The sequence below is a fragment of the Pleurodeles waltl genome, chromosome 8 (genome assembly GCF_031143425.1).
Source record: "Pleurodeles waltl isolate 20211129_DDA chromosome 8, aPleWal1.hap1.20221129, whole genome shotgun sequence".
NCBI classification, from domain to species: domain Eukaryota; kingdom Metazoa; phylum Chordata; class Amphibia; order Caudata; family Salamandridae; genus Pleurodeles; species Pleurodeles waltl.
Genome location: NC_090447.1, coordinates 814,579,763 through 814,602,954, shown reverse-complemented (window position 1 = coordinate 814,602,954; position 23,192 = coordinate 814,579,763). Strand labels below are relative to the sequence as shown.

Genomic DNA, 23,192 nt, shown 5'->3' with positions numbered 1-23,192 from the left:
CCCTGCCAGGCAGCCTTTTCGGGTGCAAGGGAGGGGAAGACGACAAATCCCACGGGGGGCAGGCTGCCACAGAACACCAGTGGGGTGGGGTGGGGGGGGCAGGCGGAATAAAGATTGTTACCAAGGAAGTGGGAACAAATAAAATCAGACAAATGGATTTTAAACGTGAAATGTCACGGCTACTGTATAGATCTCACCAAAAAAACCTCCACAGAGACCATCGAAAACAAAAAGATTTTGAGGTGAGGAAGTAACACAATTAAGGTAAGAGGTGAAGGAACACACACAATGCCATTGAAAGATTACCACCAAAGGAAAGAAACAATGGAAACTATTCACCATATTTCCTGATACAAAACAGGATTTAACTGTATGACCAATCCTAGACCTCTGATTCCTGAACAAATTCATACATACTCAACACTTCAAAATGATAACACTCCAAGGAGTGTTCCCACTTCTAAACCAAGGAGATTACATGGCTACAGTAGTTCTCAAAGACGCCTACTTACGCATCCCTATGAACCAGGGATACAAAAGTACCTCAGATTTGTTCTAGATGAAGTATACTACCAATTAAAAATACTGGCATTCGGCAGTAAACCCAGCGCCATGTGTCACCACAGAGTTTCTCAATGCAGTTGCAGCATACTTGAGAAGGAAAGGAATACGTGCATACCCATACCTAGACGATGGCCTAGTAAAGACAAAAACAAAAGAAAATGTCAGATACATCCAAACAGTAATCACAACTTTGGAAAACCTGGGTTTCTCCATAAACCACAAAAAATCATCACCAATACTGGAACACAAGAAGGTGTTCCTGGGAGTGAGTTTGAATTCAAGAAAAGTATGTGCTTACCCTGTCACATGGAGGATAAAAGTGAGGACAGTCATGAAACTAATGGGCATGATGGTATCATGCACATCACTCGTATCAAATGCAAGACTGCACCTGCGACCTTTCCAAGAATGGATCAACAACAAATGGTTGCAGGGAATTGGAAGGATCTAGTGATTATCACAGCACGGATACAAAAGGAAATACAATGGTGGCAATCAAAACGTGTAACCTCAGGGAGGCCTTTCAAGACAACAGCTCCAGCAGTGATTATCACAACAGATGCATCCCACAAGGGCTTGGGAGCGCACACAGGGAAGCTAAAAGTGTGAGGACAATGGAACAATGCAGAACCATTGAAACACATCAACTGAAAACTGTATTCCTAGCACTGAAAGCCTTCCCAACAGAAATTATAGGTTGAACTGTGTTAATACAAATAGACAATACACAACCATGTTCTTCCTGAACAAACAGGGATGCACAAAATCATACACCTTGAGCAAGCTAGAAGAAAAATAATATGGGAATGGCAGGTATCAAAAAAGATCAACCTCTACACCGGCCGCCTACCAGGCAAGGAAAATACTGAGGGGGACAGACTAAGCAAGCAAGAAAGCAGCTCCCACAAATGGGAGCTAAAACAAGAAACTCTGGAGAAGCTATTCCGGGTCTGGGGAAAGCTGGCTATAGACCTGTTCGCAACAGCAGAAGACAAAAAATGCCAATGCGTCACTGCCAGGTGTCCACACCCCCAGTCAAAGATAAATGTCCTGTCACTGAAATGGACAGGGAGATTTGTTTACACTTTTCCTCCAATCCCACTAATACATAAAGTGCCGGAGAAAGCAAGACAACCAGGGACAAACCTTATGTTCACAGCCTCCAAAGGGTCATACAGACCTGGTTCTCAGATCTACTGGAGATGTCCAAAGGACAAATAATCACATACTTAACAATAATGCAGAAGGCAAGAGTATGTCATCCGGAGCCAGCTATACTCAATCTAGTGGGATGGCTCCTGAAGACAGAGTTTAGGCATCTACAGTTACTGCCTAGGACCATGGAAATCATTAAGAAGGCAAGGAGACTGACCACAGGAGAGTGCTATGCAGCATTGGTGCTCAAAAAGAAACAAAATGGAGACAAATACAAGGCTAGTAATGGTATTAACATACCTCACTCACCTACCAGATAGCAAGCAGGTTAACCTAATCATCCTTAGAGGTACACCTAGCAGCGATAGTAGCCTACACCAGAGACACTTCATGTCAAAGCTTCTTCTCCTCACCGGTAGTGAAGAGATTTCTAGAGGGATCAAAAAGGATCGCTGTACCAAGATCAGTCCCAGCACCAATGTGGAACGTAAACACAGTCTTAACACAATTAATCACAAAGTTGTTTGAACCAATGAACAAAACGGATTTCAAGTCACTCACATTAAAAACGGCATTCCTAATTGCTATCACTTCACTGAGGAAAGTGAGTGAACTGCAAACACTAATAGTACAGGAACCGTGCCTACAGATATACAAGGACAAGGTGGTCTCAGGACCAACCCCCACTTTTTTACCAAAGGTTGTGAACAGTTTTCATATTAATCAAAGCATACAGCTACCAGTGTTCTTCAAGGAACCACAAATACAAATGGAAAGGGTCTTACACGCATCAGATGTTAAAAGAGCCTTAATTTTCTATCTCAAAGAAACAAGAGTTTCACGAAGGAAACCAGTTTCTTGTATCTTATGCAAGAGCAACCAAAGGATCTTTGGTTAAAAAAAAAAGGAACAATCTGAAGATGGATTGTAGAGACTATACAAATATGCTATTCAGGGGCATAAATGACATTGCCCACATGCCCAAAGGCTCACTCATCAAGGAAAAAGGGTGCAAAGTTAGGGTTCCTAGCAGACTTACCCATTGACACTATCTGCACAGCAGTAACAAGGGCATCACCACACACATTGGCAAAACATTACTATGTGGACGTACAAATGAGCAAAAAAGCAGAAGTGGGCCGAAAAGTACTACAGCACATGTTTGTATATTCATCCCCATTTCATCCAAACCAACCCAAGGGAAGGGAAACCGCTGCATAAAATAATGTACAACATGCGAATCCAGAAAAGGATTCATGCTGCAAAAAGAAATGGTTACTAGCCAGTAGGAGTAGTTTTGCACATTGAAGAGTTTGCTGGATTCACATGCGACCCTTCCCCCCCCCCTCCCCACCCCCCCCCCCCCCCCCCTAGAAATTGGCGATAATACAACCAGGTGGGAAGAGGGGAAAACATACCATAAGGATTAAAAAGCCGCAATACAGAAAAAAGAATCAGAAGATGGAGACTATGCACAGGAACTTGCGGGCGTCCTCTGACATCATATCTGGGATGGACATACCACCAAATGGTGGTTGATGTCCAGAGGGGAAGGGCAATTCCATCCCAACCACTTGATGGTGCAATAATGCACAGCATGTGAATCCAGAAATCTCTTCAAGCTGCAAAACAACTCCTACTGGTAAGTAACCATTTTGTTATATTGCATTTAAATTTAAAATGATGAGCATTCATCCAAAGCTGTATTTTGCCAAAAGAGATGTCAGTAAATTAGATTTCATCCAGAGAATATTCCTTTAAATACAGCGTGATATCTTCAGAATGTTGATGGTAAAATATACCAGATCTTCTGTGTGAGCCAAGGGTTCCAGGTAAAGATTGAAGAGGGCAGAAGTTAGAACTGAGCTCTGTTTAGTCCCTTGAAAATGGACACAGGTTCGGTCAGATAGCAGTCAATTTTGCTCAGTTACTAGGGATCGACTAAATACAGTTAGAGCCAGCCCCGAACTTTATCTTCAGTGACCATATGTTTTGGTAGTGTGCAGATGAAGATATTGTAATTGGGTGTCTCAAGCATACCAGGAAATTCTGTGTAATGTGCAGGGAAGAATACCCCGTTGTAGCTGATACAGAGAGCATCATCAGTAATTTGCAGAATAGCTGTCTCTGTGCTGCAGCCAGCTCTGAATCCAAACTGTAAGTCTTAAGGATTACTGTTGTTCATGAGCTTCTTGAGTTGACAGTTGACACAGCTTTCTGGGATTTCCAAGATATGCTCTTTTTCAAGGGTTACCTCTATTTGACATCTGCCACTTGGTGGTAAGCTAAAGTATCTGGACTCTCGTGCAAGGAGTGAGGCTTGTTTTAAGGGGTCGGATTTAATATTTTGCCTGACAATCCTGTATTGTTTTCCTCTGATCATCCTCTTTTCATCAACTTTAAATTAGTAGATGAGAAAATCAGCAAGAGGTAGGTAGCCTTAGGATGAAAAAGTAACTGGGTTGCAGTAACACTTTTTCTGGTGGATACACTCTTTGCGCAGACAACCCATGACCGCTTTCTAAGGAGATCATACGATTTTATGGATTTTGTTTTTACTATACTGTTTTGTTGGCTTTGTCTGGTATTCCTAACTTCTGAGCAGTTGAAAATGGGCAGTACTGACTTACAATTTGTGGCTGAAATGGTGCCTTTATTGAGTCCGCAAAAAACTTCCAAAGGGGGGTGGTGTTGCAGTCTTGTGGTTCCTCTGTCTAGACTTGACTGCTTGAATTGCATGTAGATTTCTGATGCCTCTGTGACAGTTTTAGATGTGGAATCTGCAGGAAGATGAGTTTTCTGTAAAGACTAGCATACCAAAGATAAATAAATTCCTAATGTTTTCATTGAGAGTTGATACATTTGTGCGTATGCATTTGTACATATTGACTAATATATTTAATATTTTTTTTTTTGCAGGAACGATTGGCTTCTTTGCATGTTTTTGGTTTGTGACAAAAATTTACAGTGTAGTGAAAGTGGACTGACCAGCGTCAGAGGAAATTGTTTGCTGAAAAAACAAATTACAGATGAAGAGCTTCAACTTTTCACAAAAATGTTGTGTGTTTAAATAACGTGATACAAAACAAAGAATACCCCGTGAAGCAACATTAGTCTACTACTAAATAATTTCTTTCCAGTTTTGTTTTATTTAGTGCTAATGTGTTTCATTAAACTGCTGAATGAAGAGCACATATTACATGCACTTGTAAATATAGTAACAACACTAGCGCCGAATTGCTCAGTGGTACTGAGGGGTATGCATTACAGCATTTGCAATGCAATTGAAAATTGCAGTTGTAAATAGGTTTTCTAGACCGTAGACGTGAGATTTTTCTTTGAAGGGAATATGATGAATTGACGGGTGTGAAGAATAATTTAAACTGTGTTTTTTTTTTGTTTTTGTTTTTTTGTTTTTTTTAATCTGGGTTTTGTCATTTTTTCCTGAGTTATTCAGTCTATAAATATTCTTGGTACCTGTCTTAAATCCTCATTAGTTCCAGTGAGTTTGGCCTTTTAAAATTGTGCCTCTGAGTCGTTTTTTGGGTTTGTACATTTATACCTTAATAAATATTGTACAGATGTCTAATGCAATGTATGTTCAGGATCTTCTGTAAATACCAGAATGTTGACCGGGGGGGGGGGACTTAAAAATGAATTAAAACAATTCTACTTTCGGGTGTTCACTTTGTTATTGTAGACCAATAGTTTTTCTGTTCTAGTCTGCCATGTATTAAGTCAGATATTTGTCACGTTTGAAATAATGTTGTTTCCATTCAATTGGAAGTTGAGTTGTTGACATAATTCCCGAAGATGAGGCTAAAGCTAGAGATATGTATATATTTCTCACTGTATTGGAATTTTTTGACCTCTTCATTATCCTTGTATAAAATACTTGCATATATTAGAAAAGCTGCCACGCTCTCTTTGTGCTCAACAGCTTTATAAAATAGTTGGCAATAGTTGTTCTGAGCTTTTCCGGCCCCTTTTTCATGGATCCTTTACTATTTGTAAATGTTCAGTACAAAAATTGAACATCTCACTTTACAGCCATTTTAATTAAACATTGATCTGATCTGCATTAAATTAATAAAAAATAAGTATGATTTTAAATCTAGCAAGTGCATGTATATACTGTCCACCAGCTGTGCTACATTTACTGCAGAGGTTTAACTTGTCCTCAGGGAAGTGGGTCACTTGATGTTTTCAGAAACAAATTGTATCCTGCCGGTAGTCAGATACAACTCAAAAATTAAAAACAATTTAAGAATTTTGGTCCTACTAGTAATTCTCATAGCTTTCTGGAACCTCTCTCGCTGTTTTCTGATTATGAGATTTCTACAATTTGAGTTGATACTTCTACTGAAAGGACTGCGCAAACAACTTCTCTACCATGGGATCCACATCAACATTTGTAATCTTTAGACTAATCTCATCTGTTATATTAGCTCTCAATCACCCCTAAAATGCACACAATGGTCTAAAATAAAAAAAAATGGGTGATCCTTTGAATCTGTTGCCATGGAAAGACATTTTCTCCCTAAAGTAAGCATATAGTATGATGCAGCAAGTTCAGGTACACCATCTGTCACCCCCAAATGTTCACAGACATCCTTGTGGTGTTAAGAGACCCCCTGCTCTCTGTCTGACTTAGTGGACATGATGGGAAATGCAGCATATGTTTAGGTCCAGTTTGGCTTGTCACGCTCAAAATGACAGTTTTTCCCATCTCTGTTCAAATTGTGCACTGAACTCCTATGGAGCCTTCTTAAATAATCAAATATTTAATTTTACTCTACGCTGACACATTGCAGCTATTTTAAAAAGTCTCCTCACTCTTAACTAAACCCCCGAAACAGAGTTCCTGTTGTTCTTCCACCCTGCCTGCCTTCATTTCTCTTGCCCAACACTGTCCCACCCTGGTTCATATTTTGCTGGACAAAATTAATCTTCACAAATGCAACACTTCCATTGCTGAGAGCCCAAAATCCTACATGTGCACATCCCTATAAACACTTTAGCAAGAGGAGCACATTTTCAAATCGAGCTCCTCTACAAGACCAAATTCCTCATCTCTATATAAGACTTTCAAACTTTTGTTCAATTGCTTGTGGTTCTTAACCTTTTGACTCCTGTGGACCCCCACTTAATCATTACTGCAACACAGGTACCCCAATGAATCACTGTTGGAATCTGGGGACACCTTCCTGCATAAAAACAATCCAGAGAAGCATTTTCCTCTTTCTGTGTGTGCTGCAGAATGCATCACATGTATGTAGAAAGAGGAAAAACGAGGAGAAATAAACATGTCTCTTCATTACACCTCACCTGGGGAGGCATAGCATTTTGATGCATTGCTAGTTCTACCACTAACAATAAATCTGGGTTTGAGCCAGAATCCATGGGTGGATGTGTGGAAACACTCATGGTCTACCTATAGAATGCCTCTCTGCCGCAGAGTAACGCAAGGCAGCAATTTGCACTGCCTTGCGTTAATCTAGATTTATCAGGCCACGCTGGGCCACAAAAGGTGACCTTGCTTGGCTTGATAAATCTCATTTAGGTTTTGCATCGAACTAGAGCCTCCTTGCATGGTGAAAGGAGGATGCAAAACCTTACTAAATCTGGCCCTTTGTTTTTTTTTCTCCTTCTGGAATATGAATCTACTTTTTGAATCCAAATCAAGCATCGTATTCTGTTCCTCCATCGTTTTCACTGTTTATGTAACTCTTACTATTAGTAAGTTGCTCAGCTACCTTAGTAGGTCTAGCACATGTTCTCAAAAACTGCAATAACAAAATACATAAAGAGGTGCACCCAATATGGATACTGCTCAGCAGATTGGCAGCAACACAGTAAGATAGACTAGGTCCTGATGCAAACAAGACACTCCCTATCACTCATACGACCAGCCCCAGTGGGATATCATTGGCCTTAGTAATACTTGTCCTCGCCCTGACCAAAATCCTCTTCACGCTTCTCAAATTCACTGCTGTACAACCAAGATACTGCTGCCACGTGCTCATGCTAGAGGCTGGTGCAGTTTCTTGAAGTCTAGATCCACAGACCCACTGTTAGAGGCCAGGTGTTTGCCACTAACTACAGCAGAGTGTCTGCCCCTTTGCAAGCTTTCAAACTGGTCGGTAAATCTGTCATATTGCACCAAGCATGTGCAGGTTTTGAGCTTGATTCCCTGGACATCCCACTAGTAATAAGGTTATTGGTTGATAATTATAAGATAAATTATACCACGTTGTGCACTTTGAAGCACCATTTCCTTATGAAAATTTCTCCAAAGACATGACTTCTCGCCATATGCCTGGGAGTCTCTCCATATGCCAGAAATGGCCATATTATGAAAAGGCTGCCCAGAATATTCCAGGAATGGCCTCCACAAGCCAGGGATACTCAATGTATGTCTGGGATGCTTTGTCTATATGCTTTAGGGCCATCTGATGCTGTGAACTGGCACCATATGCTTTGGCCATGGATATCGGATGCAAGAAAAGGTCATTATAGGCCTGGATGGTGCCTCTGTGAAGGGATACCCACCATATTTTAGGGATATCACATGTACAAGATGGCCGCCATGGATGGTCCCAAGATGGTAGCGAGATGGCTGCAGTGGCCAGCTTTGCCACAGTGTAAAAACAAAACTGCAAATCGATGGTTATCACTGTGTATTCTTCTTTCCTCCTTCAAATGAGTTGTGCTTCCAGTACTTACAAGAAATGTGCTTTTATTTTCTTCCTTGTCTCGTTTATTCGTGTTGTGCTTTTCTAAGTAAATTATCATTATTTCTCTTAACTCCCTGCTTGTTTAATCTCCTACTACTCAAATCCCCATTTCTAGCAGTCTAGTTCCACCCCATGTCACGGTTGTGCATGAATGGAGAATGTATGCACCCGTTTTGCTGAAACAACCATCTGCAGCACGTACTAGGAAACTACTAGCTATACTATCTACAGATTATACTATAATCACATTATGTGCTTAAAGGTATGCAGTAAAAGCAATGCAGTTTCGCCAAAACCAGCTCATGGACCTATTTTTATGGTGTTTGGAACACTAAACATGTTCATGCACTGGCCCCCGATCCGGCCTCTGATCCTTCTATATTACAGGATGCAGCTCTTGAAGGCATGTTTTGTAGCTCTTCACAATGTAAACTTTACGAACAGGAGTGTTAGGTGTACTATATTATGGGTGGAAATTGATTCTCGAGGCATCTGTGTATATATAGTGTTCTTTGTTGCCACAATCCTCCTACCCTAGCTTATAAAAAGAACACCGTATCCCACGTTCCCATCCAAAAAATGACTTAAACCCCCGTGCGCCATATTTATCCAACCGTGTTAAAATGACGCACGACTGGGAGGCAGAGTCTGAAAATGGAGCACAGCCCGATTTTGCGTCAAAAATTAACACCTGGGTCAGGGCAGGCGTTAAAATGGGGCAAACACACCAGTAGTTAAGGAATACACACAGAAGCAACATCAGAGCTCCAAAAGGAAGACATCCAGGTGCTATTCATCCAGCGTGCACGAAGACGCAGAGCACAGGACCAACACCAGCAGCTTCCACAACACCAACAGGGACCCCAAAGGCAACACAAAAGGCAGGAGGGGATATTCCGGACCAGGACAACCCTTCTGGGCCTCAGGGAACATGACATCATCCAGAGGTACAGACTAAACTGGCAAGCCATACAGCAGCTGCTGCGCCACATTGAGTCACAGTTGGCACCCAGCTTGCAGGCACTCCACATCATTCCACCAAAGACCAAGCTGCTAGCTGTTCTCCACATGTTGGCAAGTGGCTCTTTTCAAACCACTGGTGCCATGGTTGCTGGGATCACACAGCCTTGATTCTCTGCCCTCCTACCCAAGGTACTGGATGCCATCATCTCCCTCACACCCCACGATATCGGCTTCCCCAACACAGCTGAAGCAGCAGGAGACCAAACGGCTTCTACCAAATCAACGGCTTCCCACATGTGCTTGGTGCCATTAACTGCACACATGTACGGATTGTGCCACCTGCTGCAACCGAGCATCTATACTGCAACAGGAAGCGTACACACTCCCATCAATGTGCAGGCTTTTGTGGATCACCGGGGATTGATCACCAACATCGTGGCAAAGTATCCTGGGAGTGTACATGATTCATCCATCTTCTGCCACTGCACCTTCAATCAACACTTCCAGGATGGATGATATGGAAATGGCCTACTTGTTGGTAAGTACAGAAACCTACTTATATACACACAGCACAGCAACCTTGTAGGACCCACAACACATACACCACTACATGGACACGTGACCAGGAAGACACTGAGGTTGTGACACTGGTAGTCATGTTTGATATCCTTACCCAATGGGATACACACCTATGGACAAATGACAGATGCAAATAACAACAGATGCCACTCCAGAGCCACAAGGGATCGATTTAAAACAACAAAGTGACAATGACATGGCCTTAACTGGCAGTACAACTTGGAAGATAAATCTTCCAACATCACATCAATTACACTCAATCACACACCTTCCAAGCAATATGTACTGTGTAAGGGGCGTGTAATGTGTATTGCTGCAGGGCAAACACCATGAGACACATAGCATGATGATGATGACTCTAATGAAGGTGACATGGAATCATTGAGGCAGTACCAACATCTCACATCACTCCTGTGGTGACATTGCCCGCTACCAATAAGCAAGTGGACTGTGCTGAGAACACATATTGATGTGACAATATTGCAAAGTGCACATTGTTACACATACGGATTGAGACAATTATACATATACACAACAGATATACAGGCATATGGACCTTCTGACAATTAAACCTTCACTCCCACAACCAAGTTAGCCACCTTACCTGGACCAGGTTCAGTAGTGTAGGTACACGTTTGAACATGAGCCAACTTGGTGAGGGCACAAAAATAGGTTTGCATAGAACTTGTCTCACATGGGATATTTGTGCATTGTCAATTGTCAGCACTTCAGTGCTTCCAACGTATGGAGCTCTGTTGTACATGGTCACCTAGCCAAATCAAAGGCCCCCATTGTTTAACACATGCTATTGCATATGTTGAATTGGATGAGATCTTCAGGCCATATAGTGCAACCGTGTTACTACCACTGTGGAATTAATTCTGTGTGTGGAAGTATCATGTCACACCCAGTGAAGACACAGGGACACCTCTTTCACATGACATAATGCATGGGAGTACACAATGTACTGCAAGTGTACAAAAATACCGCTGATATCCGGTCAATCAGCCAAACACTAGTTTAGATAATGAAACAACCCAATGCTGATGGTACATCCTAGAAGCCTAGAATTCAACACTATAACACAAACACAGATGAGTCACAGACCACACAAGATAACAACTGCCATACAAAGTGATAATCATGGTGCAAGCACCATCAAATAATTTTCACTCATTTTCTCTTTCAGCTGATCGGGGTATGGGATCCAGCCATGGATCATGACCCCATTTGCAAACCCAAGCACTGCATCAGAGCGTGCCTATGATGAGGCACATCGGAGCACACACACCATAGTAGAGAGGACTTTTGGCATCCTGAAGTCAAGATTCAGGTGCCTTGACATCACCGGAGGCAGCCTCTTATATTCACTGGAAATGGTCTGGAAGATAATTCTGACCTGTCCCATCCTGCTCAATATATGTGTAAGGAGGAACATTCCCCTCTATGAACCAGACCCACAAATGCCTGAAGAGGAGGATGCTGTCAATCAACATGAGGGGGACCATCCAAACACTGCAGCAGGATTGCATCAGAGACAACACATTGTACAAAACTTATTTTAACTATAGTCACCATCACCACTTTCTTACCATATGTCATTAAACACCTAATTTAATCACTAAATCATGGTCTGGGTAATTATTTATGCATCACATGATCCCTAGGAATCACAATCAAGAGTTTAGCCTCATATAGCAGTGCAGTAATACATATTAGGATACTGAAAAAGCCACATCACATTTGTTGAGTGTGAATGTACACCCAACTTCACACAGTGTAAATGACATATATCATGTTCATTTCATATTTGAAGGGCAATATCAGAGTATCACAGCTATGGCACACATCCATGTTGGCAACATGTTTCATCGCAGCATATGGCACACAACTAAGACACCATCAATCACAAGTAAAAAACCTGCTTCATACATGAGGCAGTGGATGTGCAATTGCATTGGTAACCGGAATGTATGACCACACCCTTGACAGCAGTAAGTGTGACATCAGCTATCTCTGCAAGGAGCATTTGTGACAAGAAGTCCATGTAAGCTGCAAATGGTTAGCACGAGTGCCCCAGGCATGACGAGCATTGTTCACAAGAAATGCCCCTTACATGCCATCCCAGGTTATAAATTCTGCCACAGGCATGTATTGAGTCTCTCCCCATCCTTCTCTAGGTGGCCCTGTAACTGAACTATTTGTACCCTGATAATCCTTCATCTACACACACCCAGACTAACATTCTGACTCCAGTGTGCTTCCATCTTAAGTATGGCATGGCATAGTCCTAGTCCATCTGTCTGCATGGACTTCAGGTCCGAAAATGCACTGCCTGGTAGTCTGTAGGACCTGTAATCACCTGTCCATTGCAATCCATGTGAAAGGTACTGTTGGCACTTTGAAGTGGATTCACACCTACAGGATTTGTGAGAGACTGCAGCTGCACACACCTGTGAGCACTTCCATGCAGACCAGCCATTTGAACCTGCACTGAAATGGCTGCTGCCTGGAACTGCTTAGAAGCTGCCATTTTATGTATATCCTTGTTGTGCATTGCCATATAAACCACTTGTGTAACACAGCCATTGGGTTATTGTGTAACGTTGCAGCCCACAGCACAAATCCAGTTTTTATTTTCCACAGTGTTGTTCCAGCTTTTCTCAGTCTGAGTCTGCTCACTGTGCATTTCCCTTGTTCAAGTTCCTGACAGAGCATGCATCCTGTTAGCCTGATTGGTTCCTGTCTTTGAGTTACCATAGAGGTTCCCTGTGGCTACATTTCTCTCATAGTTGCTTTCCATGCCCTCACTTTCCTCCTGAGGTATTGTGTCTGGTAGGTCTACAATGAATCCACAAATATATTGTATAGTTTAATTATTTTACATATGGTATCAAGGTCACGGACATGTATTCAAATAGCCTAATCCCGGCCCTATCCCTTGCCTGGGTTTCATGTATGCATGAGTGACAAACAGGGACAGTGTACTATGGCTGTATGCGTGGATTGGGTATGGTGCCTCCAGCACAACAAACAGCATTTGCTAATGTGCATGAAAGGACAAAACATGTTTGTGCCCTGATGGTCCACACATAGATTTACATTGGCTGCAACCCAATGATGGTGCTTGCATGGTGACTAGCTGTAATTCCTACACTGTACCCCATGAAATTGCTTATCAATGAATAATATTTGGAACAATGAATGTGGGGGAATATTTAAGCATTTGCGCCTGTAAGCGTCATAAAATTTTGTCGCATCATAATAAAAACGCACTGCATTTCAGGCAGGAAGTGATGTAATAGGATATCCTGTTTACAGAAATGGTACAGTGGGTGTACTTTTACTTTGCAGTCTGTGATTTTTCTAGACTGTATGGCTGTGCTGAGAGTTTTGTCTGTCCAAATTGTGCTTTTGTCTCCTGTGTGGCATCCTATTTGCCATCTGTTTTATTTGTAATTGTCTCCGTTGTTCATTGTAAGTGTGTTTTTGTCCTATTTGGTGTCTAATTTTGTCTTTGTACTATTGGGAGTGTGTAGTGGGTATTGTTAGTTTGGGGATAGTTGGGCTGTTTGTGGGTAACTTTACTTTCATTTTCCTTCCTCCTTTCCCTGTATTTTCCTCTCTACCCTATCCTATTAATATTATTTTGGTCATGTTGGGTAGGCCACGTCTGGGGAGAATGGGTGAGGAGGAGCTGGGGGGCATACATTTGGCTGGTGTGCCAATTCCTCCCCCTGATGACTGAGGCAGGTGGCAGGGTGGTTCAGAGGTATCACACGGAGGCTCAGGTGGTCCAAGGTACTCTACCATCTGCAGAGAATTTTCAACACACCGCGCAACGACCACCAACTCAAGTATCGCTGGGCTGACCTTGTTGCCAGAGAGCAAGACCTGCTGGACCACCAGGGTGTTGTGATTGGTGACCCTGTTGGTGAGTACAATTCAGAATAATGTGCACATTTAAATGCTCTGTAGTGACAGTAGCAGATTTGTTGATATGCTGCAGGCAATGTTTTTGGACATGTGGAAAGCAAGTTAAACATACAGTGGCCCTGAGTTATACAATACTTGCTACACATTACAGTCATTTGTTGACGCAACAGCTGCACAAACTTACAAACTTGATCTTGTAAATTAGTGCTGCTTTCATGTCAATAGATGAGGGAAATGCGGCTCAAACATATGTTTTATCCATGGTCTGTGAGTGTACCAGGAAAGAGATGTATTTCACAAGCTAAAGCAAGGAATTAATGTAGTGCCCAATTGTTTGGAATACATGTCTGAACTGTATTCCGGGCCATACGTACAAAGTTCTTCCTAACCTCAGGTAATATCTTAGGCTGATAGTTTGACTTGGTTTGTGCCACAATTAACTTGGAAATGGATGCCAAAGTAATGCTCACAGGTTCATATCTAAATGTTTGGTTCTGCTTTCCATATCTGTAGAGTAAAACATGAAGCAAATGCTATAAATTGAGGAATAAAAAATATCCCTGGCCCTCTGTTCATTGTTCCTGTGTGTTTCAAATTGCCTTGGGCACAATAGCTGGAACCAAGCTGATGCATTTCTCATCTGTTACTTTATAGCAATGCACTTCTCATAAGTTATTGGGTCATCATGGGATACCTGAAGTTGGTGGATGTATGGTCACAATGTATTACTTGCATGATGTTGTGCAAGGGACCCCTGACCAATTCCATCATACATATAAAGTCCAATTTGCTAAACCATGTTTCAATAATGGGACAGTGTCAGTTTGCTGTATACCCGCTGATCTCCCAACTTGGCTAATGTAAGATGATGAATGTGGCTAACTGTGAATTCCAATAACCGATATGGGTACACAGGGCAATGAGTGACACATTTCAGGTGCAATGACTACACCTGTGCCCGTGCATTCTGTCATGGATGACCATAATATACACTGTCAGCATATATTTCTTTGTTGTATTAATTTAGATAAATGGCCAATCCATGTTTAGTGTTAGATTGTCATCAAGTAACGCACAGGATCCCTGCCATTATGGTGTCATAGGGGGCATATGTGGCTCAGGGTACACTGTAAATGTAGCATATGTAACCTACACACAACACAGGCCCACATGTAAGGGACCATAGAAAACATAAAAATTCATGAGCTAAACTCAACCCACATGAGCATCACACAGTAACTGAATGTCCCTTGATGCACAAGCCACAATACCTGAGTGACTGGTATTGCAGTGCACCAGGAATGTGGCTTTGCATGTCTCTCATAACAACAAATGAAGAAATGGAATACACTCGATAAATGAATCTGCAACCAATTGATGAATGATGTTTGTCACCACATGATAGGGCCACTGCATGTGTGCAAATGTGTGTGTATCACTCACTGGAGTGACAGGGTCTATACATGTTTGCAGTGGTATGTCTGTTGGAGTGTCATCATGCCTGAGGGGCTGGACTTTCAGATATAATGTCACACTCAGTAACTGTTTCTTCAAAGTGTTGTACAGTGCACAGATATAGAGCACATTTCACCCTTCCATGCTTTACAGATGGACCTGCCCCCCACACAATTGGAGAAGTGGCTAGATTTGTGGACCAAGACATATCCAGTAAGTGTTGATATTTCAGTTCTGTGTTGTGTTTTCAGCTGTTGTGTGGACACATAGCAAGGTATGATGTGCTGGCACATGATCTGATATGTGACTTGATTGGAGTTTGACTTGTTTTTCCATATTTGAGTTGGACAATCAGTGGGGTAGAGTCATATTTTGGGATTGTAGTGCAGCCCTGTAGGCATGGCCATGTGAATAGGGTGACATTTGTTGTTACATTTCTTGTAATTAAATATTTGGAGAGAACCATTTTCATGAATTAGTCAGCAAGTCATACCCTGATTCACACAAAGTAGGGATGCCGAATTATTACCCGCAGACTTGAGCCTCCCTGTTCACTAATGAACATGTTAGACTATATGTTTGAATTCCTAGCAGCATCTACCTCCACATGTTGTGTTACTCTTATGTGGGACCTGAGTACAATGTCATAGGTGTGCATGCAGCTCATGCCCAGATGGGTGCTTGCATCTATGTGCTTGTTGTAGGACAGGTATTGGTGGTATCAAATGATGTTGACAATTGTCCGCAATTAGGAACATATATGTGGATGGGATTGTACAATGTTTGTGTCTATCCTAGTTGGACACCCTCCTTACCTATGGTGGACTGACTAAACCCATGGACAGCTGTCCAAAGCTTCCTGGCGGTCCTCAATGTTTGAAAGTATGTGTTGCTTGTCCATCCCCCCCCCCCGAGGCACAGGCTTAGGGTTATGAAATATGTGTACCTAGGTGTGACGATCTAGGTGTAGTACACAGATATGTAATTCTGAAATTCATTTGTTCCAACCTAGGATACCCACTCATGATTAGCAACTACATACCATCCTGGCAATTATACTTACAAATCACAGATCTTGTGGCCCTTGATTGTCATCCAGAAGATAGTCATTAGTTGGCCTGTCACATGTGGAGGACTTGCAGCATTTGTTATGTAACTAATGGCAGAACAATGATTCTTAGATCATTTAAGTAGGTACAGAGCTTTTTGAGCATTGCTGTGCTGTTAGATAGGACATGTGTAGGCTGCGTTGGCATGTACTTCCCCTGGGAGAATCTGTGATCTGTACTGTGATTTGGCCTGTTTAAGATAATATTGATGTATGTTTAGAATATCATCAGTAGCTGTATCACACAATGATGTAACTAATGTTTGGCTTTCTCTTTTTTAACAGCAGCCAATATGGATGCCAATCAGACCCGTGAGTTCCAGAGGAGGGCAATGCGTTACCGCCACATTCTGGATGTTGAGTCTGGGTTCCGCCACATGGCACGGCGTTATCCACATGAGAGAGCCACAGGGGGCCAATCCCTGTCCACAACAGCCGCCACCACCAGCACCACCACTCCGATCCAGGTGGCACCAAGGATGACAGCCACCACTGCAGGTCTGTCAACACCCTCCGCTCCTGGACCAATGACAGCAGCCCCTGCACCTCCCCCTCCAAGCATGGCACCGGCAACTGCACAACTCTCCACAACTGGCACACAGACCACCCCTGCTGCAGTCATTGACAATGTGGAATTTTGTAACGTGACATGCAATGTATTTTGCGCAGACTGAACAGGACGCAGCAGGAGGTGTCCCAGATCAACAGGAGATCTCATAAAGAAGATTCTGCGGAGGGCAAACTTGTGACATTGTGACCCTCAGCCTTGGTTCCCGCCCCTCCCTCCTCTTTCCTGGTTCTTATATTTAGTGGGTTTAGGGGGCTTAGTGTTAGTTTAGAATAGGCTGTTAGTTTAGTTAGTATAAGTGGGTTGGGGGGTGAAGGGTATGATATTTTTACATTTGTATTTTTTGTGGGTGGGTGGGGGATGATGTTGGGGTTTGTGTGTATTTATATATATATATATATATATAAAACAAAAAATATATAATTGTTTAGGATAAGATAGTATGTGTTTAGGTTAGTATATGTTGTCCTCCATGTGTGCCGTCACATAAGGGGGATAGGGGGAATTGATGTTTAGAGTTTTTAGTTAAATGTAATAAGTAAGTTTAGCTTAGGGTAGTTAGGGCCCGTTGTGGGTAATGTGTAGTTAGGATAGGTTAGGTTAGTTTAGTTAAGGTATTTCCCCTAGTTTTAGCATCCTATTTTTACAGTTAAATAAATACTTTACAGTATATGTCATATGCTTGGGGATCAGGGCCTTGGCATGGGTGAACAGTGTCAATTTAGTATCTGTATTTGTTTGCCTTCCTGCATCCAAATCCTAATTGAGCTGTCACATTGGCAGCTACACCAAAGCTACTTCTCTATGCATCTGCCATCTATTGCACCCACCACTCAAGGTTACTATGGTTCCCAATGTGTTGTTAAGTTTGGATGTATGTTTTAAATCTGTCATACTTTGAGACAAGATTTTGTATTGAGGACGCTGTGGTACGTCTGCCTACAGCCTTATGTTCATGTGAACCCTGATAAGGTGAGTGATGGGGTAATCTTATGTAGTATAGTATACATAACTCACACCTATCATTTCTTTCATTGTACAGCCAGGTTACTTATTTGTCCATACACTTGTACACATACATTCCTGCTGTATGGTGTGTGTGATGAAATTTTAGAGTCAAATGTCACATACCTAAAGATTGTCCAGAAGAAACATTTGAAGACATTGATTTTCTGCATAGACATCCCTTGAAGCAGACTTTTTCAGTCCAACACAGCATTGTACTGTAATTTGTCTATTTACTTCAGAATTAACCCTCCAGAAGGGCAGATGATGGTACAATCCAGACCTCAGTGCATAGTTATCAGCCCACAATCTTTCAAGGCAGTTGTATTGACATTCTTTGGGCATTGACATGAGACAAACATCACTAATCTCCCTCACAGTTGATGTGTCACATTACACAGAGACAACGTGGTGGTGTAAGTGCTATTTATTTGAAAGTGCTGTAGTGCAATATTTACATAGTCCAGGATTGTGAGTCCATTAGTGTGACGCCTTCTATTGTGATACTACACAATCGCAAAAGGATATGTTATTGGACATGCTGGGGTGAAGTGTCATGCAGTGCAGAGGCACATGAGTTGCCAATGAGGTAGTGAGAGACAATCACAGAGCATAGTGTCAAGGTAAACAGTGGGCTGGAGAACAGTGCTTGTGGGCAGCTTTTGCAAGACTGGCATGTTATGAAGCACAGGACCTTGGTTATAAGTGCCTATTTGGCAAGGACTTGTGCTACCAGGTACTCTTAACGGGTGAAGGTGATCTGTTCCACATCATTCCACATCTTCATCTTCTGATGTGTGTGTCATCTCCTCTGCCTTTGGTGGTGGTGGGTTTGAAGACGTGGAGTCAGAAATCCCAGTAGCTGCCAACTGTGGGGCTATTAGGCAGTACTGCAGCAAGGAGGAGCTGCTGGCTCTTAAGTATAGCAGCTACATCACTGTGGTAGGCAGCCAGGTCAGCCCTGAGGGGGTCAAGATTGCATTTGTGTACGCGTTGAAAGGTTTGGGATGCCAGGTGTTGTGTCAACTCCCTTACTGCTGTGCTGATTTCCTTCACACTTTGTTGGAGTTCTTGCAAGATAGATGTTCGCCCTTGCATGTCTGCTGCCTTTTCAGCAGATGCCATCATGCACGAACGCACACCCTCTAGGCTGGCTGGCATATTTTGCATCACCACCCGCACCTCCATGGCAAGCTCCCGCTGTACTCCAACTACAGTCCCCTCAAAGCTGGTGCCAGTGTCGTCAGAGTCACCAACTGGGTTGGAGCTGGCAGGTCATACAATTGGGGGTAGTGGGTGGGTCCTCTGTGATGGCTGCTACTTCTGTGCTCCTCCTTGCGACTGAAGGTGGGGTCTGGAGGGTTCCGAGGACATCTTGGCGGGTCTGCTGGCTGTTTGTCAGCTCGTCATCCATGTCATCAGGGAAGTCCAGGACAGGCATATCCCCAGGAGAGCCATCGTCCTCTGCAATGAGATATTGTACAATTAGTGGGTCTGTGTTGTGGCATTTGTAATGTGAGTTTCCTGACTTCCTATAGTTGCACATTGTGATCTTGGTTCCTGTTCATTGTTCCTGTCATTAAGATTAGCATTCTCCCAGGCCTGTGCCCCACCTGCATGTCAAATGTAGTGTGGGCAGTTTGGGGAATTGCCTGTGTCACATCCTCAAGGTGTAGGTTCTGCCCAAATTGTATGTTGACACCTTCTTGTACAACTCAACCCTCCATCTACTTCAATTATCATGGTGTGGCCTTGCACTGGCTGTGGGTGTTCTGATGGCACTTGCACCACACTTAACAAACTGGAACTGACTCAGTCTCAGATATTTCACATCCAGCTATATGTTGCTGAGACCTAGCATATACTATGTATAGCACTGGCATGGTACAATACAGGTGTCAGCATTGGTAGTGTGTAATGTTGATGTTGGGGAATGTGTGCTACATTGGATTGCACTGATGGTCCTAGCAGTGTTCCATTTCCTCTTCTGGCTGTGCGGGTGTGTTTCACTAGCCGGAAACATATGTCCTCCCCCTCAATGCTGTTGTCTTAGCACTATGACAGTTGGGATGTTGCATGGTGGCATTGCAGCTATTGTGACCCAGGCAGAGGGTAGACCCTGACATGTGCAGCATGTGTATGACATTACTGCTGTGTACCTCATAATGTTTATGACAATGGCTGATGTTTGTAGTGACTATGGACATGAGCATTTGAAAGGATTAGCACATTTTTATTGATTACAGGGGATTGATAACATCGCCATCCTGAACCCTCTAATTTGGATGTGTTTGATCCATGGGCACGTAACTTCCATTAGCTACTTGACCTGCACCCACAGCAGAGGTGGTAGTGGCAACTGTTGTCAATGTTAAATTCCTATTGTGGATATGGCCCGAGACTGTTAATTGAGCTCTAGTTCATGTAGCAACAATCCCAGCTTTCATGTGACAGCATGCCAGTTTTACGTTGTACCCTAGCCTCCTGGACTGGCTTTGCTTTTCCAACATCCTTGGAATGGCAGCATATCCCCCCATGCAAAGGTTGTTGGTGTAGTGTTGTGCCCCAGGTTTGCCCAGCACAGCTCATGCCCCAGTGCCGTGCCCCTTTGCCCTTTCCACTACTTGGTTATCATGGCTGACATGCATTGTGTAGTAGGGATGTCCCACCGCTTGCAGATAACAATTAGGCCATTTTAGTTCCCCATGCGACTTACCCTGCATCCGTGTTGTTTCCTAGTAGTCTACACTGTCCTGTCCTTGAATCCCTGTGACAATCTCCTCAGGGATGATGGCTGTCACTATCTCCTCTATGTGGTCCAGGGCCTCCTGCGGTGCTGGACTCCCACCTCCGGTCTGCAGTGCTGCCTTCCTGTTCCTTGCCATCTTTTCCTTGGTCCTGAGCTTGCAGTTATGCCAGCGTCTCTTGCACTCGGTGACTGTTCTCCGTACTTCTACCACACTGTTGATCTTATCAACAATTTGTTGCCAAATTGCCTCTCTCCTACCAATTGGCAATTTAGAGGTGACAAAAAGGTGGTGCTGGTGTTCCGTCACCTCTTTCAACAGTATTTCATGGTCCTCTGCACTCAACCAACACTTCCTTTTCTTCTTTTCCCTCTCCTGGGTCTTGTGTGGGCCCTCCTGGCGTGTTCCTGGACGGTTGTCATCTTTCTGGGGTCTATCATAGCTTCTGGAATCCATTTTGGGGTTCCTTTGCACATTTTGCAGTGTTTGTGCCGCTTTTTGACGCTATTGTGTCAAAAAATGGCACGTATCCGGTTTGCGACATCGTAGACAGTATCAAAGTCATTTTCGCTGCGTTAACGTCGTTTTTCTTTATGACGTGGCGCATTGGTTTGAGTTAAAAAAAAAATTACTCTCATCAGTAGTTTGCGCCGCCGTGCGTCAAAGTATAAATTTGATGCCTGGGTGGTGCAATGAAATGGCGTTAGCCGGCGTTAACATTTTTGAAGCAAACCAGCGCTGGTTTGCGTCAAAAAGTATAAATATGGGCCCAAATGTTTTATGCAAACCATGTTACCTCAAATTGCATCACATCAGAATAGCAGTCTTTTTGATCAGCAGGTTACAGAAGATGATTTTCAAAATAACTAGTAGGTTTGTTTCAAAAGCCTGTCATTACAGAATGGACTTTTTCTATTTAGAACAATTAAAACGGAGGGGTGATAAGGATTCATAGCAACATTATTGGAGTTGCTTCCAAATCAGGCGGAGACAAGGAAATTTGTATGTGGCTAATTGTGATGAATTTTCATTGGTTAAAATGGGGAGTGCATATAAATGCAGATATGCTTAAAAAGGGGAAACGGGGTGGGGAAAGATTGATCAATTTACCCCAGTTGGCAATGACTTTCTTCTCTGCTCAGAGAAGTGCTCTCAGCTTGCATGCAGTGTTATAAATCAGGATAGCAGGACAATAGCGTCAGAAGAGCTGAAGATTTCCATCTTTTGTAGATGGCCCTCTTAGCTACTACGGGGGCTACGTCCAAATATTTAGTGGTCAATTAAGCTTTCTTGGGTCGAAGATACATTCCCAGGAGTGTTTTAGAGTTGGTCTGAGGCTCCACTATTTATACTCAATGCCAGTGGAAGAAAGTCTTGAGTCATCTGGGCATACCCTGCCCATTTAGGGCTACTTTAGCAACACAGAAAGATGATGGACGGACTACTGTAGCTTTTCCAGATCTTTTGCTCACCATGCCACCCCAGTTTGGAACCAGCCATATGCATATCAGTCTTGACCCTGTTCCCCAAGTGGACAGTCCATCCCGAACTGCCAGACCAGGTCCTTCCCGGACCGGAAACAAGCATCCCGAGACCGGCCACTTTAAAGGGCAACTTTAGCAATACAAAAGGATGACGGACAGAGGCGTGGCATGGTGAGCAAAAGGATGATGGATTAAACCATGCTGCAGGCCCACTAGTATTTAACTTACAGGCCCTGGATACATGTTGTATAACTTTACTGAGGACGTATACGTTTATTTAAATATTCCAGTCCAGTGTAGGCCAACTGTATCATGTTCTAAGGAGTGAGCACAAGCACTTGGTGCACTTTACTAGTTTTAACCAGTGCTTGAGTCCTGTAGCCAACAAAAATGAAATTCAGAAAAAACAGGAGGTGTGAAGACCAAATATTTAGGGGAAGACCACCCCAAGGCTGATAGGTTTACCACTCTGGTATGCCTTAACAGAGAAATGAATCTTTCTCACAAAGTGATGGACCCACGAGGATGACATAGTGGCAGAGATTGAAGCAGATTATTTTGTTGGAAAGTGAACCACCTATAAAGTCAAATCTTCATCGCCCCCCTCTGCTGCTCCACAACTGCATTGCGTAATATATTGTGGCAGAAAAAACTTCCTCGCAGCTAGGTTAGCACTGCTGTGCTGCCTCACCACAGAAACAAAATGGGGGTCACAGCCAGGAGTTCTGAAGTGAAAAAAGCAACTTGCTCTTCACTGTTAATGTGCTCTGTAGGAAAACGCCCATTTTGACATGGTTAGACCCCATTTTTTTTTTTTGCCTGGTTTCTGATGTGGCTTTGTTGGTGCACTGGATCCCTGCTAACCATCTCCCCAGTGCCAGACGGGTGTAT

The 23,192-nt window shown here is 43.0% G+C and overlaps 1 protein-coding gene across 1 annotated transcript in view; it reads left to right on the top strand.

The window, feature by feature from the left end:
• TM9SF2 (transmembrane 9 superfamily member 2) overlaps positions 1-5,832 on the top strand; it is a 313,007-nt gene extending 307,175 nt beyond the window's left edge. Inside the window, exon 17 of the mRNA XM_069205078.1 lies at positions 4,639-5,832. Within this exon, the coding sequence (XP_069061179.1) occupies positions 4,639-4,706 (68 nt within the window). The 3' untranslated portion in view covers positions 4,707-5,832. The remainder of the gene's footprint in view (positions 1-4,638) is intronic.
• The last annotated feature ends 17,360 nt before the right edge of the window (positions 5,833-23,192 follow it).